This window comes from Mytilus galloprovincialis, chromosome 12 (assembly GCF_965363235.1).
Source record: "Mytilus galloprovincialis chromosome 12, xbMytGall1.hap1.1, whole genome shotgun sequence".
Classification (NCBI taxonomy): domain Eukaryota; kingdom Metazoa; phylum Mollusca; class Bivalvia; order Mytilida; family Mytilidae; genus Mytilus; species Mytilus galloprovincialis.
The window spans coordinates 54,991,976-55,012,062 of record NC_134849.1 but is presented as its reverse complement, the minus strand read 5'-3'; the positions used below and the strand labels follow the sequence as shown (position 1 = coordinate 55,012,062).

The 20,087-nt window shown below is 31.4% G+C and overlaps 1 protein-coding gene across 1 annotated transcript; it reads right to left on the bottom strand.

Annotated features, from left to right (window-relative positions):
- Positions 1-703: 703 nt before the first annotated feature.
- On the bottom strand, positions 704-19,291 carry LOC143054267 (uncharacterized). Its single transcript, XM_076227222.1, has 10 exons — positions 19,153-19,291; positions 16,371-16,574; positions 15,051-15,160; positions 13,679-13,766; positions 13,037-13,168; positions 12,443-12,613; positions 9,031-9,135; positions 6,226-6,312; positions 2,987-3,065; positions 704-2,311 (listed from the first exon to the last, which is right to left on the bottom strand). The coding sequence occupies exons 1-10, from the start codon at positions 19,205-19,207 to the stop codon at positions 1,756-1,758; spliced, it is 1,587 nt and encodes a 528-aa protein (XP_076083337.1). The 5' UTR covers positions 19,208-19,291; the 3' UTR covers positions 704-1,755.
- Positions 19,292-20,087: the final 796 nt, after the last annotated feature.

The window sequence follows — 20,087 nt, the reverse complement described above, 5'->3', positions numbered from 1 at the left end:
CGACGCAAACAAAATAGAGTGTGTCATATTAATATGTTAAAACCGTATTTTTAGCGTCCTAATGAATGTGAGAATAAACCAATGAATGTGAGAATAAACCAGTTTCCACTTGAGACATGGCTAAAGATGAGAACAATCATGACTAGTCAGAAGTAATTGAACCACCTTTTATTTCTAAAACTATGGAAGAGACAGTTAGATTGAAAAATTCAGAAATTTTGTCAAATTTAGATTCAAAACTTGCACATCTGTCTTTTGATTGTACAGAAGAAATAAAAGCTTTGGTATTTTCTTTAAAAAAAATCTTTTTCCAGATGTGCCAAATAAAACCACTGCTGTTTGTCATGATGCTCAATCCACTCAAACTTGAAGTTATGAGAAAAGAAATTAAACATATGCTTGACAATGATATTATTGAGCCAAGTGCAGTGAATGGAGCTCTTCTTGTCTCCTTGTGCCAAAACCAGATAAAACCTTTCGTTTCGTGACTGATTTCAGAAAAGCAAATTCAGTTTCAAAATCTGATTCCTATCCGATTCCAAGGATAGACGATTGTATTGTCAACATTGGTCAAGCAAAATTTGTTGAAAGGTTATTGGTAAGTTCCATTGACACTATGTATACATTAAACACTATTTACGTTAGTAAAATACTTAACTGTTTAATAACTGATATACAACTCAATACAACACAGCGTCTTACTACTATTGCTACGGAAATGACAGTTTTTTCGATTTGATAATACATTTCTATTGTTTAAAGCAAGTATCATTTACGTAAATGCAGAAGAATAGTGTGGATACAGTAAGCCACAACGTTACAAAATGAGAAATATGTGCATTATGGAAGTAGTAACTAACACTTTTTTTATTCGTACAACATTAACAGTGTTTTAAATCGAATATTACGTAAGTTGCACAGAGTAAGAAAAACAAATTAATGAAGCCGTCCGCCATTTTTTTTTATGTATATAACAGACTTGTCAGCGGTAATGATTAAGAAATCAGCGTTACAGTCAATAAGCAGAACAATATTATTCAAGATTATTTAACATGGTAATAGTATATTCAAACGTTTAAAGTATTTCGTGCGTACTACATTTAGTGGAGTGCTGAATTTAAATGAAGCTAAAAGTACAGGTATAGTACTTAACAGTCAAACACATACATAGATCACACATTTACGTTCGTTATTCACAACATTTTTACATTCTCTAATGCGTCCGTACTATCTCAAATATGTCTGGGTTATACTGATTTCTATTTAGATAAAGATATGCCGCTAAATTATTGGCCAATAGAAAGTATAATGCTTATGTCCCTGAATCCGCAATTTTGACGATATTCAGTGTATATAAATCATTGAAATATACTGATTTTATATATTATCTATATATTGAATATTACTTCTTTGCGTTACAATATCATTGTTTACAAATTTCCTTTTGTTGAAATCATGGAGTTGTGTTAGTCGACAGTTGTTGATATCCATCTATTTTTTATCCCCGATTGGTAACATTGTAAATGTATTTCGTTTGGTATTGTATTGTTAAAGTGTTCGTAAGTCGGCTCAAGGACTCCCAAATGCTTAAAATGGAACTAGTCATACGTTTTGGTGCTTTGATTTTTTTTGTAATATCCAATTGTTCGTATTACAAAAAAAAGCTATTCTCGAATAAAATTCTTTTATTTTGTATCTTAGCTTGATTCAATATTTGTATGTTTTACCCCTGAATCAATGAATTTTGGGCGGTCGTTAATTGATCATTTTGTTTGCAGTGTGTGTAACATGCAATTGATCATACGCTTTTGTGCTTGTGTCTGTTTTTGTAATATCTAGTTGTTCATATTCTAAAGGAACTCCGTTTGTATCCGTTTCGTTTTCGGTTTGGCTTGTTTCATATGTTCTATGTTCTTCTCTTGAAACACTGTTGTTGGATCTTGCGTTAGTCGGATCATCTTTTACGCGTGTATAATGCAATGGATCATACACGTTTGTGGTTTTCACTATTTCAGTTTGTTTTAACTGTTCATATTCCGCAGTTAATGCATTACTATATTTTTCACTTGGTTTTTCGATTGTTTCGTATTTGCTTTCTTCTTCTATTGAATTTTTTGTGTTGGTTTTGATGGCAGTGTCTGCTATATTTACAGACTGCAATTGATCATAAGATTGACAATGTGTACTTTTGTCTTTATCTGTCTTATTTAACTCTTCATAGGCGGCAGTAACTGTACTACTATCCGTTCTTCTTGTGCTGGGCTCATCTTTAACAATTGTACTCAACGATAACAGGTTCCTCGAACGTATCCTACAATAACAATTAAAATACTGACACAGGTTACATTACATTAAATACATTAGTATGCAAGGCATTATTGACATAACACCACATCATAATTATTCTATAGAAATATATCCACCCGTGGTACACAACAAGTAACTTAATGATTTAGAAAAAAAACAATGATTTCAAATAAATTATTGTTAATCTTATCGAGATAGTAATAGTATTACTAAATAAAGCGTAGTATAGGGACACGTGACCATGACACGTGTTTCTTAAAAAAAATTTCACCAGGTACCTTCGTAATGTAAAGTTTAAAAAACAAACACATTAACAATTGAATAATGCAAGTAAAACAATTTAAACAAAACAACTGACAAGTTGCATGCGTTGAAACTGAATATAAACAGTTGCAACCTTTGTCTTTGTTCATTTTTTGCTTTTGCAGACAATATTTTCTTTCATTTTCAAATCTGTGAAATGTTTTATATGTTTATCTTTTTGCACGTACATGATGTATGTTTTTCGAAAAACGCTTCTAATATGTGTGCATAATGTGTGTGCATAATAATTTCAGTTAGTGTACAACCTTTATTATTTTAATGTTTGTTATGCAATGCATATCTGAGTTTAATTAAAACTGAAGTTGGTAATAACTGTATGGCCATCTAATCAGGTCTGAGTCACAAAAAATCTTACCTTCTTATCATGAAAACTAGTGTCCCAACTATTATCAATATTACCACAATTATTGATACCACAATCCCAATAATTATACCTAAAGAACAAAAATTAGTCTTATTTTCTTCAAATATGATGTATTCTCCTTACTGTTAAAATCAAATGGAACGAGTGACTGGTGAAAAATAATGTTTATCCAATTATTTAACCAATGCAAGTATGTTGTATAAAGTTAGTCTTCTGTGCACGATTTCATCATTTTTTACGCAAACATGTCGTAAAATCGTCAATTTTTTTTTCTCTCTGTCTGTTAAGATGTGAAAATATCAATTGTCGTGTGTTGAAGCCGTAGTTTACCGATTGTCAACTTACATTTAACAATCAACAAAGAAGAATGCATATTGAGTACATTTATAACATATACAATCAAATAATAGTTCATTCCAATGACAGATCCATGCATATTGCGATCACCGGATTTTTACAAGGAGGGTTACGCTAAGGTCACTTGCATACGGAAAATATGTCGGCGAATCGCTTCCTGGAAGCAAGCAATTTAAAAAAGTTTACTTCTTCTAAATGTGGACTTATTCAAGAATTTTCTTCAGAAAATAGTATATGTACATAAGTTTTATAATGAAAACTATCCATTGACAAGAAAAGTATTACTCATGATATCAATAAAAAAAACATATGCATATGTTTTTTTTCAATTTGAAGTATCATAGGACTTTAAATAAACAGGACGTTAGTTTTTGTTTCAAATCTGTCTATATATCATACGAATCATTCAAACTCTTTAAAAATTACCTAAGTGTAATTGTTTTATGAGTAGATTTAGCATACAAACATTAAAAGAAAAAAAGAAAACGATGAATGAGGTTGTTACACTTGATATACGACTTTTTGTGCATCTTTTTAAGTATGTGTTTGTTTTTATTGGTATTATGATACTTGAACATGCACATTCTGTCATTATTATTTATGATATTCTCGTATTCTTGTCTTTCATTTTGCTAATGTGCTTTGTCTATATCTTCGTTACATATATGACGTGCCACTGTACTTATACATCCCGTCATTGTGTTATTGTACTATGGTAAATTTGAGTATTCGTGTCTTTGAATTTTACTAAAATGCTTTGTGTGTTACATGTTTGTATGTATTTTGTAGTGATTAAGATTATAGCACAATAATGACTTCTGTATTATTGACATTTTTACCTATGATGTCTGTTTGTTTTATTCACGCAACGTTGTCAATATAATGGAATTTGATGCGACTGTCATACAAGTGAGAGGTTTAGCTAGCTATAAAACCAGGTTCTATCCACCATTTTCTGAATAAGAAAGGGGCAGTTCCAAGTCAGGAATATGAAAGTTGTTATCCATTTGTATGATGTGTTTTAACTTTTGATTTTGCTAATTGATTAGGGACTTTCCGTTTTGAATTTTCCTCGGAGTTCAGTATTTTTGTGCATTACCTTTTAATAATCTGTATTCACCATTGATTTGGTTGCGTTATTGTATGGAATGTTTCCGTTATTATTAAGAAGCTGGCGTAACATGTGACAAACAGGACATTGTACATAAGATAAACATACGTCCAATATAAACATAGTAAGTTGAACTATTACTATCATAATTATTATTCTTCTAATTGTTATAAAATACATCAACTAACATAATAAGAAAACTAATTTTGTTTATATCCATTTAAGAAAAATTACCTGTGATATTCATTTTGTGGCGTTGATCCTTACGTGTTAAAGACACATACTTTGTTATAATAATAAAGGAATAAGAAACCTCAAATAAAAAAAAAAAAAGCATATGTTTATTTATAACTCAATGGATAGTTTTCATTATAAAACTTATGTCCATATACTTTTTTCTGAAGAACATTCTTAAATCTATTCATATTTAAAAGAAGTTTACTTTATTTTAATTGCTTCCTGTAAAGGAAGCAATTCCCCGACATATTTTTCGTATGCAAACTGACCTCAGTGTGACCCTTCTCGTAAAAATACGGTGATCACAATTATCATGGATGTCTTTAAAATAAACTATTATCTGAATTTACATGTTAAACACGTACTCAATTTCCGTGCTTTTTTGTTGATTTTTTGTCGATTGTTGACAAACAGGTGATAATCGTTAAACTTCGGCTTCAAACCACGAACTTTAATTACCTGCCATATTTTCACAACAACACTGACCGATTGAAAATAAAATTGACGATTAAACGAAATTTACACGAAAAAAATGATAAATTCGTGCACAGAAGACTACGTCTATGATGTTTGTATGCATTGGTTTTTAAGAATTGGAAGAACATTATTTTTCACCGGTCACTCGTTTCTTATGATTTTAAGCTCTTTGTGTGTTTTGTCCTGATTTATTTTAGTTATTTGTTGTTATTTTGTGGTCAACTTGTTGAAATGTACTATTATATTATTTATTTATGTACTATGTATCTGTCTTTTGGTGTTGTTTATTTTGCATTTGTTTGTATTGTGTTCCCGTCATGTTTATTGTCATTTTAGAGGGTGTATATATAACATTGCCATTAAGCGCGGAAGTTTGACTAGCAACACAACCATGTTTAAACAATCATATTTCTTTTAAATGTCCTGTAACAAGTCAGTAATATGTATTTGATAATTTTTGTCTCTGAATGTTGCATTGTAGTTTGTTTTTGTTGCACTTCTGTGTTTTGTTATTTTGTTGTTTTCATCTTATAATTGATGTGCTTCCCTCGGCATAAGTTTGATACCTTGATTGTTTTTTCTCTCAATAAATTAATGAATTTTCTGTTGCCTTTATTTACGATTTAACTGGACAGTGTAATTTATAAATAGTGTGTACATGCTGTCGTCAATATGTTCAAATTATAGAGAAGTGATGTAAGTTAATTGTAAATATGCTGTCTTAAGGTAATATATAAAAACTGATAAATCCATACGATACAACTGAGAGATAGATTTTGGAATATTATTATAATTGTTATGGTTGCATACATGTTTAACTACACAATTTATTTGATCATATAGTTTGGAAAAAAAAGACTTAATGATAAAGTTATAATTATACCATAATTGTTTTTAAATTACTAAAACATATTGTATCTTTAATTTTGGTGAGAAATCTCAAATTGGAAGTGCGTTACTAGGAACGCAAATCTTTCATCAATAACTCACTAAGTTCATAAAAATAGTGCTCCACTGGTCTATAGTAGTCTAAAATCAGCAAACTTACCTCTAGAATTGTCTGACTGAACAGTTGTTTTTGGCGACATCGAAAGGTTTGGAATCGAAATTATATCCCCTTTATCCTCATCTGTCTCTGTAATACATTTTAAGATATACATTTATTTAGTACTATAATATATCAATATAAATGCAATAATATGAACAATTTAAATAAAAATAATGGTTATAGTAATATTAAATTTATGATTTAGGCTCGACAAAACCCCATAAATTACCATTTCATCTCATCCTCTTGAAAGCACTACAAAAGTCAAAAAGTCTGAATCTGTACTCGACATTCTGTATGTGTCTGAATAATTTAAAAAAAAATCTTAACATAGTATGAATTTGTCTAATAAGGTTCTTGATTTTTCTTGACAAGTCTCTTGAAAGCATGAACATTGTCTAAAAATTTCTCGACACTTCCTGTATAATCTGATAAGAGTCTGGATTAGTGAAGACCAATTCACCAATTCTTGACTGTCTTGATACTAACTGAACATGTCTTGACATATTCTTGACATTCTTAATAATGTCTAGATGTGTCTTGACACATTCTTGACAGTTTCAAATCTGTCTGAATATATCTCGACACCTTCTTGACTGTCTTAAAGATGTCTTGACACAGTATTATATTGTAAATTTTGCATGAAATGTGTGTAGACACATTCTGTACTGTTTATGACTTTCTATTGCTGTTATATACTCCTTTTTATTATCGCTAAACTAAACTTTGAAGAATCAATGATTAACGTTGTAAAGTAAGGTATATTTTTATTCAACGTTTAATTTTACTTATTTTCACTAGGTATGTATGTCAAAGTTACTGACAAACAACATTTATATGTTTGTCGTTCAAAAAACTGCCTGTCAAATTTGCTTTACTAAAACGGGTGACTTGAGCCAGTTGTAAAATGTGACCATGTGTCTCTTTTGGACCCCACCGTTTATCGTGTGTGTTTGTATGGCTAACAAGGGGTTGGGGGCTTTCGTTAGGTTAAAGACCTTGTTTTCATCTTACTTCAAAAATCTTTTTAATTTTTTCGAACAACTCCCTCCTGATTTTTTATCTCAAGAAATCATAATCAAAAAAAATGTTTAGATCTATATTATTAATGTATGTTTGAGAACAATTTCATAGGACCAATGATTTCTATAGAAATCATTAATTGGAACCTTTATAGTTTTCTATTATTCTCGGAGTAGATAATAATTTTCCTTAAATCTATGGGAAATAATTCAATTTGTTATAATGCTAAAATGGTTTTCTTCATAATTTTGATGAAGACAATCCATTTTAATTCATTTAAAAAAAATTTAAAATGATGATTTTCATTTTCATCTATCATCAAACATTTTTAACTTGTAGTGGCATGGTCAGTCAACTGATAAAAGAGGGACAAAAGATACCAGAGGGACAGTCAAACTCATAAATCGAAAATAAACTGACATCGCCATGGCTAAAAATGAAAAAGACAAACAGACTAACAATAGTACACATGACACAACATAGAAAACTAAAGAATAAACAACACGAACCCCAACAAAAACTAGGGATAATCTCAGGTGCTCTGGAGGGTAAGCAGACCCTGCTCCACATGTGGCACCTGTCGTGTTGCTAATGTGATTACAAATCCGGTAAATAGTCTAATTCGGTAGGTTACATTCATGAAAGGGAAGGGGACTTTAGTTACGACGTAAGGAACATATCCGATATCATTTGTGAAACGATTATTCCATAACGGTCAATCAACTCGTGATGGCGTCCTTAAAAATTACGAAGTGATGATTTCAACTTCACCATTTGGAACTCTTGGTTTAATAGTTTCCTTGTGATCAGCAGCCCTCTATCAAGAATATCATGATAGGATAATTTGCATGGCTGACTACAGGTAAAACAGTAATTTTCCATGACAGTTGCGTGTACCCTGAGGTATCACAATTCGATCGCAGTGACACTGTTTCTATGTATCATTGGTACATTATTTACCAAATATTTCTGTATCATTTTTGTATATTGGAACAATTTTCAACGTGAATATCTCTGCTATGGAATTCGTCGACTGGATTTGCAGATGTCATTGTGGCCGTACACATGTCTAGCATTGGTGTTGCATAATCAAATTTTATTGACGTAACGTTGTTACTAAATAGGAATCTAGACATGAATCAACACAACCCGTCTGCCTGTACCGTTGTTGTATAGACAGTAACATGAGTGTTTGACTTGAAATTGTCTGACTATAGCGCGTTGACGTTATACTGCCTGCAATATTCTTATGGTCTGATTTTGATTTGCATAGTTCAGTGAAATGGCAGCATTTGTTTAATGATTCAAGTGTGGGTATTGATTGAAAGAATTGTTTCACAATAAAAAAAATCCTTGAATAAGCATTAATGGGTTTCTAATTTTGTTTTAAGAAATTCGAGTCACTTGTTGGGATGCATAAACAACCAGTAACGTCCGGTCTGTGTTTTCGTTGTCACAATTTAAATGTCTGTTTTGTGACGATCTAATGAGTTAAGCAAATAATAACCGATTATAATTTGCTATGAGCAACACGAGGCATCTTACCAATGGAGTAGGAAAATGACTGATTCTATTGAGCTTAATGTTGCTAAATCTTTAGTTGTCTGTATTATGAATAAGAATTGATAGGTAGATGGGGTTTTTCTGTTTTGTTTCTCTCTTTCATTGATTGTTCTCTTTATATCTAATGTTCTTGTATTTTTTTTTAAATCAGAACTATCAATGTTCGTATGTTTGTTATTTTTTATTATTTTTTCTCCAAGAATTACTTCATGTACTTACCGAATCTACAGAAAAATCGAAAATCGTCATCACAGTTTTTCTTTTCCTCTCCTCCGTTTTTTTTCAAAATGAAACAATTTTTAGGTTGAAGGTTTTCTGTAAAGTCTGAAACACAACAATATTTATTAAACTATTTACGATACTTGAAATTTAGTCAGTTTAATTAGAAATATAAAACACACAATGACACACATCAAATTGGTGATATGAATGCAAAATTCATGTCGAAAAGATATTTATATTTGTTTAATTTATCATTTGAAAGAACCCATAGTTAAAAAAAAAACTTATCGAAGTATTCAGATCAAAAAAGATATTCAACTCGTGACCGAAAAACACTGACAATTTAACTTTCATCTAACATACATTCGTGAATTGATTTGTTGTTTGGTCATTCGATATCTGCATCATTCGACTAAGTAGTCTTTTATTATAAAATATTGAACAGTCTGTGATTTTATATGATGTTATTGACTGTATTTTGGTAGTTATTTTCCTTAAATCCAGTCAGTTTAAATATATAAACATTGGTACACATTTATTGGTGTAATATGTTTACAAAACTATAATGATTAAAAAAACGAGTTAAATACGAAAGCAGTAGCATTATCAATACAGACAACAAGAACCCCTCTTGAATATAAAGAAAAAAAAATCAAATATCAAAAGACAAACAAATTAACAAACCAAAGTCAGGAAACAACATGAATACACACTTTATATGTCGACATTTAAAATTAAAAGGTTCATCTTACCAGATGCAGTCATGTACATATGTTCTTTTGCCTTATTTGTAGTTGATCACACTCGGTAAAGATCAAAGTTAGATGATTGCAGTCACATGGGGTTCAGACAAGTTTCTTGAACTTGAAATTTTCATCTACTTTCATATGTCCGTTAAGTTTAGTACAAAACGCTATAAACAGAACATTATCACAAACAAGAGTATATTAAGGTGCACAAGTAGAACTTCAGTATTTATGTTTTATATTTTTTTTTAATGTCAATTGAATTATATTTCAGCCCAATAGTCAGCACTTCGGTGTTGATATGAATATCAATTATGTGGTCATTTTAATATAACCTCACAACACTTACCAAAGAGGAAATCCTGGATAATCAGAGGTCTGTTATATGTTCCTTTGGAATTTCAACCAAAGAGGAAGAACTGGATCTTCAATCACTGTATTTGATACTTAAACCACATAAGTGACCTTACAAACAACGGTATATTGCTAATTCTTTCAAGTGAACTACGAAACCTCTTCCTAAATTATTAACATCTATTTTATCAGCAATCAAAGACGGGCTTCAAAGTTATTGTGGACCTGCCTATTCTAGAGGCGGCGTGAATCAGATGTGGATACTTAAAAATTCCAAAGATATTTTAGAGTACATACAATCTAACTCTCTTTCATCTTTCAATAGTATTTAAAAAAATGACTTTTCTACACTTTACATAAGTATTCCACATTCCAAACTAAAAGACAAATTGAAAGAGTTGGTATTGCTTTGTTTCATAAAAAAGAATGGCCAACATAGATACAAGTATCTTGTCTTAGGGAGAGATAAATCCTACTTTGAAAAGGATCACTCTGATTCAAACAAAAAATGCTCTCAAACTGACATTATAAAGATGCTTGATTTCTTAATTGACAACATATTTGTTACGTTCGGAGGACATGTTTTTCAACAGACTGTCTTGTCGACTTGTCTCTTTACTATAATGAGGCTGACTCCATACAGGAACCTCTTAGGAAGAAAGATAAGAAGTTGATAATATCCTTTAACTCTTCTTTCCGCTGTATAGATGATGTTCTTTCACTAAATAATTCAAAATTTGGTGACTATGTTGAACGCATCTATCCTATCGAACTAGAGATAAAGGATACAACAGATACAGTTAAGTCGGCCTCATATCTTGACTTGCATCTAGAAATTGACAATGAGGGTCGGTTGAAAACAAAAACTTTACGACAAAAGACATGATTTCAGCTTTCCAGTTGTGAACTTTCCATTTCTAAGTAGCAACATTCCAGCAGCACCTGCATACGTGGTATAGATCTCCCATTTGATAAGATATTTCCGTGCTTGCATTTCCTATCATGATTTTCTAGATAGAGGGTTGCTGCTTACAAGGAAACCAAGAGTTTCAAATGATGAAGTTGGAATCATCCTTCCGTAAATTTTACGGACGCCATCACGAGTTGGTTGACCGTTATGGAATAACCGTTTCACAATTGATATCGGATATGTTCCTTACGTCGAAACTACAATCCCCTTCCCTTTCATAACTGTGAAAAGTAAAATCACAAAAATACTGAACTTAGAGGAAAATCAATTCGGACCTACCGAATTAGACCTTTTACCGGATTTGTTATAACATGAGCAACACGACGGATGCCACATAAGGAGCAGGATCTACTTATCCTTTCGGAGCACCTGTAATAACCCCTAGTGTTTGGTGGGGTTCGTGTTGCTTATTCTTTAGTTACTATGTTGTGTCATGTGTACTGTTTTTTGCCTGTTTGTCTTTTTCATTTTCAGCCATGGCGTTGTCAGTTCGATTTATGAGCTTGACTGTCTCTCTGGTATCTTTCGTCCCTTTTTAATAAATTTCCTGTTGACAAAAATTTTAATTTTTCGAAAAACTAAGGATTTCCTTATGCCACTGCTGGTGGGCGATTCATCCCCGAGGGTATCACCCGCCCAGAAGTCAGCACTTCGGTGTTAACATGAATATCAATTATATGGTAATTTTAATAAATTGCCTGTTGACAAAAATTTAACTTTTTCGAAAAACTAAGAATTTTCTTATCCCAGGACTAGATAACCTTAGCCGTATTTGGCACAACGTTTTGGAAGTTTGGGTCCTCGATGCTCTCCAACTTTATACGTGTTTGGCTTTATAACTATTTTGATCTGAGAGTCACTGATGAGTCTTATATAGACGAAACGCGCATCGGCGTATTAAATTATAATCCTAGCTGCTACATTTGATAACTACTTCAATAAAAGTGTGTCTCTAGGCTACGCTTTATATATACCAATTGCCTTATAAGAGATGTTTTTTCTAAGTTTACCCAAAAAACAATACCGAACAAGAATAATTTAATATAATTGTGTTTGCACCTTTTTCCAGGAGTGTAGCTTGACCTTTATTTCTAGTAATTCCAATGGTTTGATGGAGAAGATGCGTTATAAACTTGCCAAACACTGGCACATTGTCCCTGTATATAAAAATCGAGATGCTATGCAATGTATTGTAAACCGGTCAACTTTGGACTTTTACACAGTTTGTAAGTTAACACATCAATAACATCTAAAAACAAATATGCTTTATCCTTAACATTACTATATTTCAATCTTAGACATTACTTTCACCAATAGTATTGTGAATGAAATTTCTTACATGCTTTTCTAATAACAAACGTTTCATCATGTCTTGTTCCACTGGTCCAATATCCAGGTAGGTCTGTTGAATTACATATTGAATGCCATTTTATAAAAGAGCCTTGTCTTTCACAATGATCTGCTGCATCCTGGTAGTTTTCATAAATATATCCAAGATCTGCATCATTATCTGTAAAATATACATGAATCATAAATGAATGAGGACGACGACAGGTCAGCATATGATCTCCGGCAATTAACCGCCCCGAATCGACAGCACCAGGACATAACGATTAGACATCTTCCAATAAGTTATCTGGCTTTCTGTTGTGGTGGAGTACAATTAGTTATAATAACACCCCTTCTCCTTTTCTTTAAACCAAAAGCTACATTAAAATAGTGAAAATGTTCCCCTAATATTTAGCAATATATGTACTATATTTAACCGAAGCAAAAAGACACCAGATATTTACATGTAAGAAAATCGTTGCATAATTAAAGTTGTAAATCATTTCTTATCACAGAATTTCCAGTTTGATAACTACATGTAGCATTTAATGAAAAATTGCAATACTTGATAAAATTAAAAAAGGTTTTAGTAAATATTTCTTACCACATATTACCTGAAGTATGTTGTCAATTTGACCGCACCTTTTATAATCACGTCTGAAATTTTCACCGTCACATGAAGTTGTAGCGATGCATTTGCTTATTCCATCATCGGAACCAAAAACGGGAAGTTGATCTTTTAGAAGAAACGTTAAAAAAAACTTGTTCATATTAAATTCATTCATTTTTAATTATCATAATAATGTGATAACATTATTTTTTACACAAAAAACAGGATATCTGGTAAGTTTGTCAATGAAACAACTACCTACCCAACACAGTTCAATTACGCGTCGCCAGTAAACTTAATTGTCGACCATCAAATCACCATTTGATGCCGTCGGAGCCTAAAATACAATACAGTTATCTCCTAATTGAAATGGCTTAACACAATTAAAAGACACATTAACACAAGTGAACATACACCGAACAAATAAATTTGATCTATGACACAATGTAAATACAAAATTACCATAAGGGGTGAATAAATAAAGGAAACAGTAGTTTCCGCTGTAATATGTTAAACAATGTATACAAATGGACAATTATCATGAACCTTGAATTGTCTATTTATTTAGTACGTGATTCGAGTTTATTGAAAAAGTAGCAAACAAACAATGAACCAGTTTAGTGTAAATATACTCACGTTCCCACACTTTGTAACATCCAACACAATTACAGTTCTTGCTTCTAACGAATAAACTTATATTCGCAATGCAATAGCAATCAGCTCCCTTAAAAAAATCATTTTTTGATTTGTACAAAAGAAAATGCTTGTATTAAGTAAGAATATGACAGTTGCTATCCACTTGTCTGATGTGTTTGAGCTTTTAGATTTGCCATTTGTTTATGGACTGTCTTTCTTTGAAGTTCAGTATTTTTTTATTGTACTTTTTTTGACATCTGTAAATTTTCGTATTTTCTTCTTGCTTTTTACATTGGATTTATTTAGTTTATTTAATTTTTGATGAATTTCTCGACCTGGACAACTAACATATTTTACCCAGATATTGTCAAACAATTATTTCACGGTCAAAAAGTTGTCGATTGTAAAGCTTTTTATTGTACGCTTAAAAGTGATACAACTATTAACACATTTTCATTTTCGCCGTATAAATACACAACATAAGCTTGCTTCTTTATTAAATGCATAGTGCGTCTAAAATAACTTTAACGGATCGAATATTTTGCACCAGATGCGAAATTCGACAATTTTTTACTCTTCACTGATGAACGAGGGCAAAATCGTCTTAATTTCAAAATACGAACATCGAAGAGCCAATCAAAACAATAAGGGCTAAAATTAAAACCAAAACATGGACAAGTACTTTGTAAATGGAATACATTGTATATCAAACAAAGATAAAGTCCGTAACAAAAAAAATTCGGAAAGTGAAGCTTCAAATGATTACATGTTTTTTTTTTGGTTGCACATGTTGTCCTTCAGTGTATCTGTTATTCCGTTGTTTCCCTCATATTTAGTTGTTGTGTTTTACTCGGTTTTAGTCTGTAACCTGGCTTTGTTTTCTCCAAATCTACTTATGACCTTTGAACATCGGTAAACTAATCTTGCCTTTCTACTAATCATAACCTTGCATAAACCGAAAACATATCTTAACAAAGCATGTTCTTTGGTAAAGACGTAACAAATGTTATGAGTTGTGAACCTGATCAAACAGAAAATCTTTCGAAAACAGAACAACATCGTAAGTCCCAAACAGGATCAGTTTAGATCGGTTTCACTGTAACGACATTTCCCCTAGGGGGCCAAATTTAGGTATCATGTATCTGTCGCCATTGAACAATTGATAGTGAACGAAATTAACGAAGCGCACACTCTCGATTGTATGTCGCTTTAAAAATGTATTTAGTTTTATTAGCTTATTCGTCTGTCGTGTCTAAAAAATCGAAGTGAATGAACTTCCTATAAGCACGATAGTTATAAAAATGCCTTACATGAACGATGTAATTTTACACGAATATATATCTACTGAAAGCATGCACAAATTATACGTTACCTTGATACTATAGAATTTGTATTTATCACATAACATTTGGCATTGCAGCTCCATTGTCTTAGAAGGTTCAAGATCAAAGTGTTGGAAATTTCCATTTATTACATAACACCCTATAATAGAAAAACTAAACCTTATGCTAAAGATTTCAGATTTTATTCAAATTTTGTATTTTAACTTTTTTAACCCGATAAAAACTATGCATAAGTTGAGACTACATGACATTCCATCAAATTTATTAAATCTATTGTAATTTGAGTATATTTTCTATTTATTACAATTTGTCTTTAAAAAAGAAAGAACTTTTGCTGTCCATCTGAAGTTTGCAAATGCGAATATAATACATTTCGATGTTGACCTAAAGATTGAACGAAAAGAAACATGCTTGACAATTAAAAAGAAAATATAACCAGTTAAATAAAGATAGTAATTGTTGCAATGATAAAAAAACACACAAAACACATTTTGTGTAGGGGGTTAGGAAGGGTGTCTAGTGCTACATGTATTCAGACCATTTTTTCCTGATTTGAATCCAGAGAATAAATATCACATTAAAAATGATTTGGAATCGTTTTTGTTCTTGTACATGCAGTCTCGTTATTCAATGAGCGAGTGTTTAAAGAACACTTAAAAAAATATTGCTGACAGGGCCCGAAATGATCTTAGAACGATCACTATAAAATATTAAAGGTACATGGAAAGCCGGACTTTGTATGATTAAGATCGTTATGAACGGTTTCAATTTTTTTTCTATATAACCGACTTTTTTCTTTAACTCCGTCCTATATTTGGGGAAAGAAAACAAAACGTATACCCCCTCAAAAATTGCACTCACTGTAAGCTTAATATAACTGTGATTGGTTGCTCTTACTTGACAACGTGTCAGACGGTTCTATAATACATAAGGTCACTTATGGAACACTTACTAGTAAGGCGCATGTACTGATTCATTGATCTTCAAGTACAAAAAGTGGCACATACAATTGTAACATATCCGGAAATGATCAGAACCGAATTTACTATTTAATGATAAGATAAAATCGTCATTTCCATTCATGTAGACTCACACCAGCTTTCCGACAGAGTTTCAACATAGCTTAAAAATCAACTTAAAATTCTGATTTTATCGATTATTTATTATTACACGCAAACATATGTTACGGTTTTGCTATCAAATGAAATCGGCGTTGTTTGTAGATGTTTGATATGTAATTTGTTTGTCTTTCAATGAGACTGTATGTGCAATGTTTTCATAAAGTGTTCGTTGTCTCATTAACGCCTTCCTAAAAACTCCATTTAGATATACTAGATATACAAACAAACCTCGAATATATGTCCAATTAGTTAACGTTTTAAACTTGCCAATCCACATTTGTTGGTCGTTTTCTATTACGTTTTTGAATTCGTCTTGTTCCCTCAATAAAGTGATGTTACTTTCCAACACTCCACCTCTTACTGAACAGTGGTGAACAGCATCTTTCCATGATTTTTTTCCGTTTGAAAATGTTACATTTTGCATGGTAAACTCTGTACAATAAAACATAAGAAATTAATACATCACATTAATTCAAATTCAGACACACTATTTTGACTCAATAAAAAACCGGTTTGCTCTGAATCAAAATGCCGTGAGCTTGGCGAAAATGCTGAAAATACAAATTTTAAAGTTTGATATATTTAACAAGTGCACCGAAGGATACATAATTTGATACAAGTGGTTAAAAGGATCAGTCTCTTTCTCCATTTTGTTTTCTCTCAATCGATTTATGATTTTTGAACAGCAGTATACTACTTTATTTACAAGAAAATATAATAATAGAAGTACTAAAACTAAATCACATTTCAACAGATGTCAACGAAATCAGTATATCTAAAGTGAGAAATAGTTAGCGTAGTATATAATGCGTATGAATTTATCTGCATTTCATATCTAAAAACGATGACAAATATAATTCATACCGTTATGGTATAAATGATATACACTCTCTATTCTGATCATCCACTAACACGGAATGTTACAAAGATTTAGCTAGTTATAGAACCAGGTTCGATCCACCATTTTCTACATAAGAAAATGCTTGTACCGAGTTATTAATATGACCGTTGTTATCAATTCGTTTGATGAGTTTGAGCTTTTGATGTTTCCATATTTATTAGAGACTTTTGCATTTCCCTCGGAGTTCAGTATTTTAGTGATTTTTCTTTTTAAGTTCAGGTTAAGAGGAATTTATGGCTGGGTAACTTTTTTATAGGATTGATTGGAATATTTGGCAGGTAGTTTTATATTGTCACTTTTATAACATGTACCTCTTATTAAAAGTAATAAATGTAACTGTTGGAACAATAACAAAAATCTAGTTGTCGATGCGTGAATACAATTGAAAGAAATTATAATGTAAATAAAGTCAATAGAAGTATACCACTGTTCAAAATTCATGAATCAATTTAACTGTAACAACTCTGGGTCAGAAATCAAAATTGAGAAGAACATATAAACTATTGTAAGCATCCCTCTAAAATGTAATTCATAAAGCCAATTAACGCTATCCCAAGGTAAACAATAGTTGTACACGACACCATATGGATAGGCATAGTGAAACATATTTATTACTGATGTTCCCGCAAATATAATTGTTTGTTTACATACAACTAAATGTAAATGTTTCTGACCTAAGACAGAATAGATTGAAATACTCAATTCCTGAATTAAATAATTGGTGGTTAACCCACAATGATAATTTCAATGAGGCAGTTATTACAGCAGAAGAATTGTCCGGTTCGGTAAATTCCATAAATATCGCCGGTAAATATCACGGCTCAAAAAACCTATTCCAATGTTAATATATATAAATATTTTGATATGAGCGTCACTGATGAGTCTTATGTAGACGAAACGCGCGTCTGGCGTACTAAATTATAATCCTGGTACCTTTGATAACTAACAGTAGCAATATTGAAAACAAATACTTCAGTTTTAGACTTAATACCCTTATTCTGTGGAGTAGCATATACGGTATTTATGTAAGGGTTTAGTCAATTCTGAAATAATGAAATGTAAAATATACAAATTTCACATATTTAATCGCGTACTATTGCAACGGTAATGTTCGAAAGTATTAAAGATTGTTGGTGCATCTTCGTATGACAATTTATATTTCCTTGAAGTTTATTGAACTAGAAATCTATTTGTCTTTTCTCTACAGTTTTTGCCGTTTCCATGAAAGCGACCACGATTATGTAAGTTCTAAACCCTAGATAAACTTAATGAACTTCTGCACATGGTGCAATTTCATCAATGCATGTCAAGTCATCACTCACACTGCTTGACAAAACATTTAGAAGATAAAGTAGAGGAATAACAATACATGTGTATTTATCAACTATCGATAGCACATGGGTTTGTTGTTATATTGGGATCATGTGTTCATGTTTACAATAATATTTAGATTATTTTACCATTACAATAAGTCACCTTAACTTTTGTTGAAGGCCTATAGTTGTTAATGTCTGTGTCATTGTGGTCTCTTGTGGACAGTTGTCTCATTGGCAATCATACCACATCTTTTTTTTTTTATTAACAAAATTAAGAGTTTAAAATTCTTTGTATGATAGCAAGGACTGGTCATTCGCGGTACAAGTTTACATTGAAAATACATTTTCATAGCTTGACCACTCGAAGCTCAGCCGTAGTGCAGTAAAGTTTTTCCCCTCCCCCTTCTGAAAATGTTGTGTATAAGTTTATATTCGTAAATTTTACGTTTATTGCAGATATTAAAAAAAAAATTATATAAATATTGTTTTGTGATGTGAAATATTCTATTTCATTATTTTTCGTTGTAGATATGTTTGTAGAACATGTATGCTGCAGCGGTCGTAGTGTGCTGTCAAATGAGTTGAAGACAGTTGAATAATTAGATAATAAAACTTTGATGCACTCGTCTAGGCGAGCGCTGTTCCTCATAGATATGTGTTTGAGGTTTTGTTCAGACATACTTTATTTGCGTTTGAGGCCATGAATAAGAAAATAAATCACTCTTGTATCATTAAAGAAAGGTGACATAATAAGTACAAAATGATACAAACATAATTATATAACTTTCCTTACCTTCACATTTTAATAAAATAAGAAAAACTGAAACCAGAAATTGAAATGTATCCATATTCACATGCTAGACTAATAACCAACGAGGAAGTGTTTGTCACAAAATATTCAACTATGTGAATTTAAAGTATCAATTACAACAGTAAGTTATTTATAGCAGAGGTTAACACAGTAATTTATTAATCGCATGGGTGGACACAGTAAGTTTTTTTTATAGCAAAGGTGAACACAACATAATACGCAGTCGTATAAAAAAAAACATCGATACAAGGAATGTGCCAGAGAATGTAAACAAACATGTACACTGTAGCATTGTTGTTAAACCAAGGATTTATACAATTCTAACGTTTGGACCAGGTCAAACATTTTAAACGTATTTATATATAATGGGGTTTACCGTAATGATGATTAATTGAATTTTCTAAACAAGACAGGATAAGAACGAGTGTTTGGCAAGGTTTTCATCCGGATGAATATTTGAAATATTTACGTTTTGTAGCCAACAAAAAATGTCAATTATATTTTTATATTTTAAAAATCAAGTAAATCTAACAAACATTAAATTCTAGAGCAGATTACATCGTACATCCGACTCTTAACATTTGTTTGAAATCCACATAATATCAGCATGCATCGCTTTAGTCAAATTATTCAAAAAGAGTTATTGTTTTTCTGTTTTATTTCCTCACTAAAAAAAAATGTGAATTGTTCTCTAGATTGTTTCATTCAATGCATTCAATCAAATATATTAACAGAGCTTTATTTATGTCAAAACACATTTCCTCGAGTTTTAACTGAATATTCCGAGTCGAAACTTTATTTCTTTCATATGAACAGACAATACCAAAAAAGTTCAATAGGTAGTATATTCAATTCAAAATCAAAATTTATAGCTGCTATTCTTTACAAAAGATAATTGTACGATATATCACTTAATG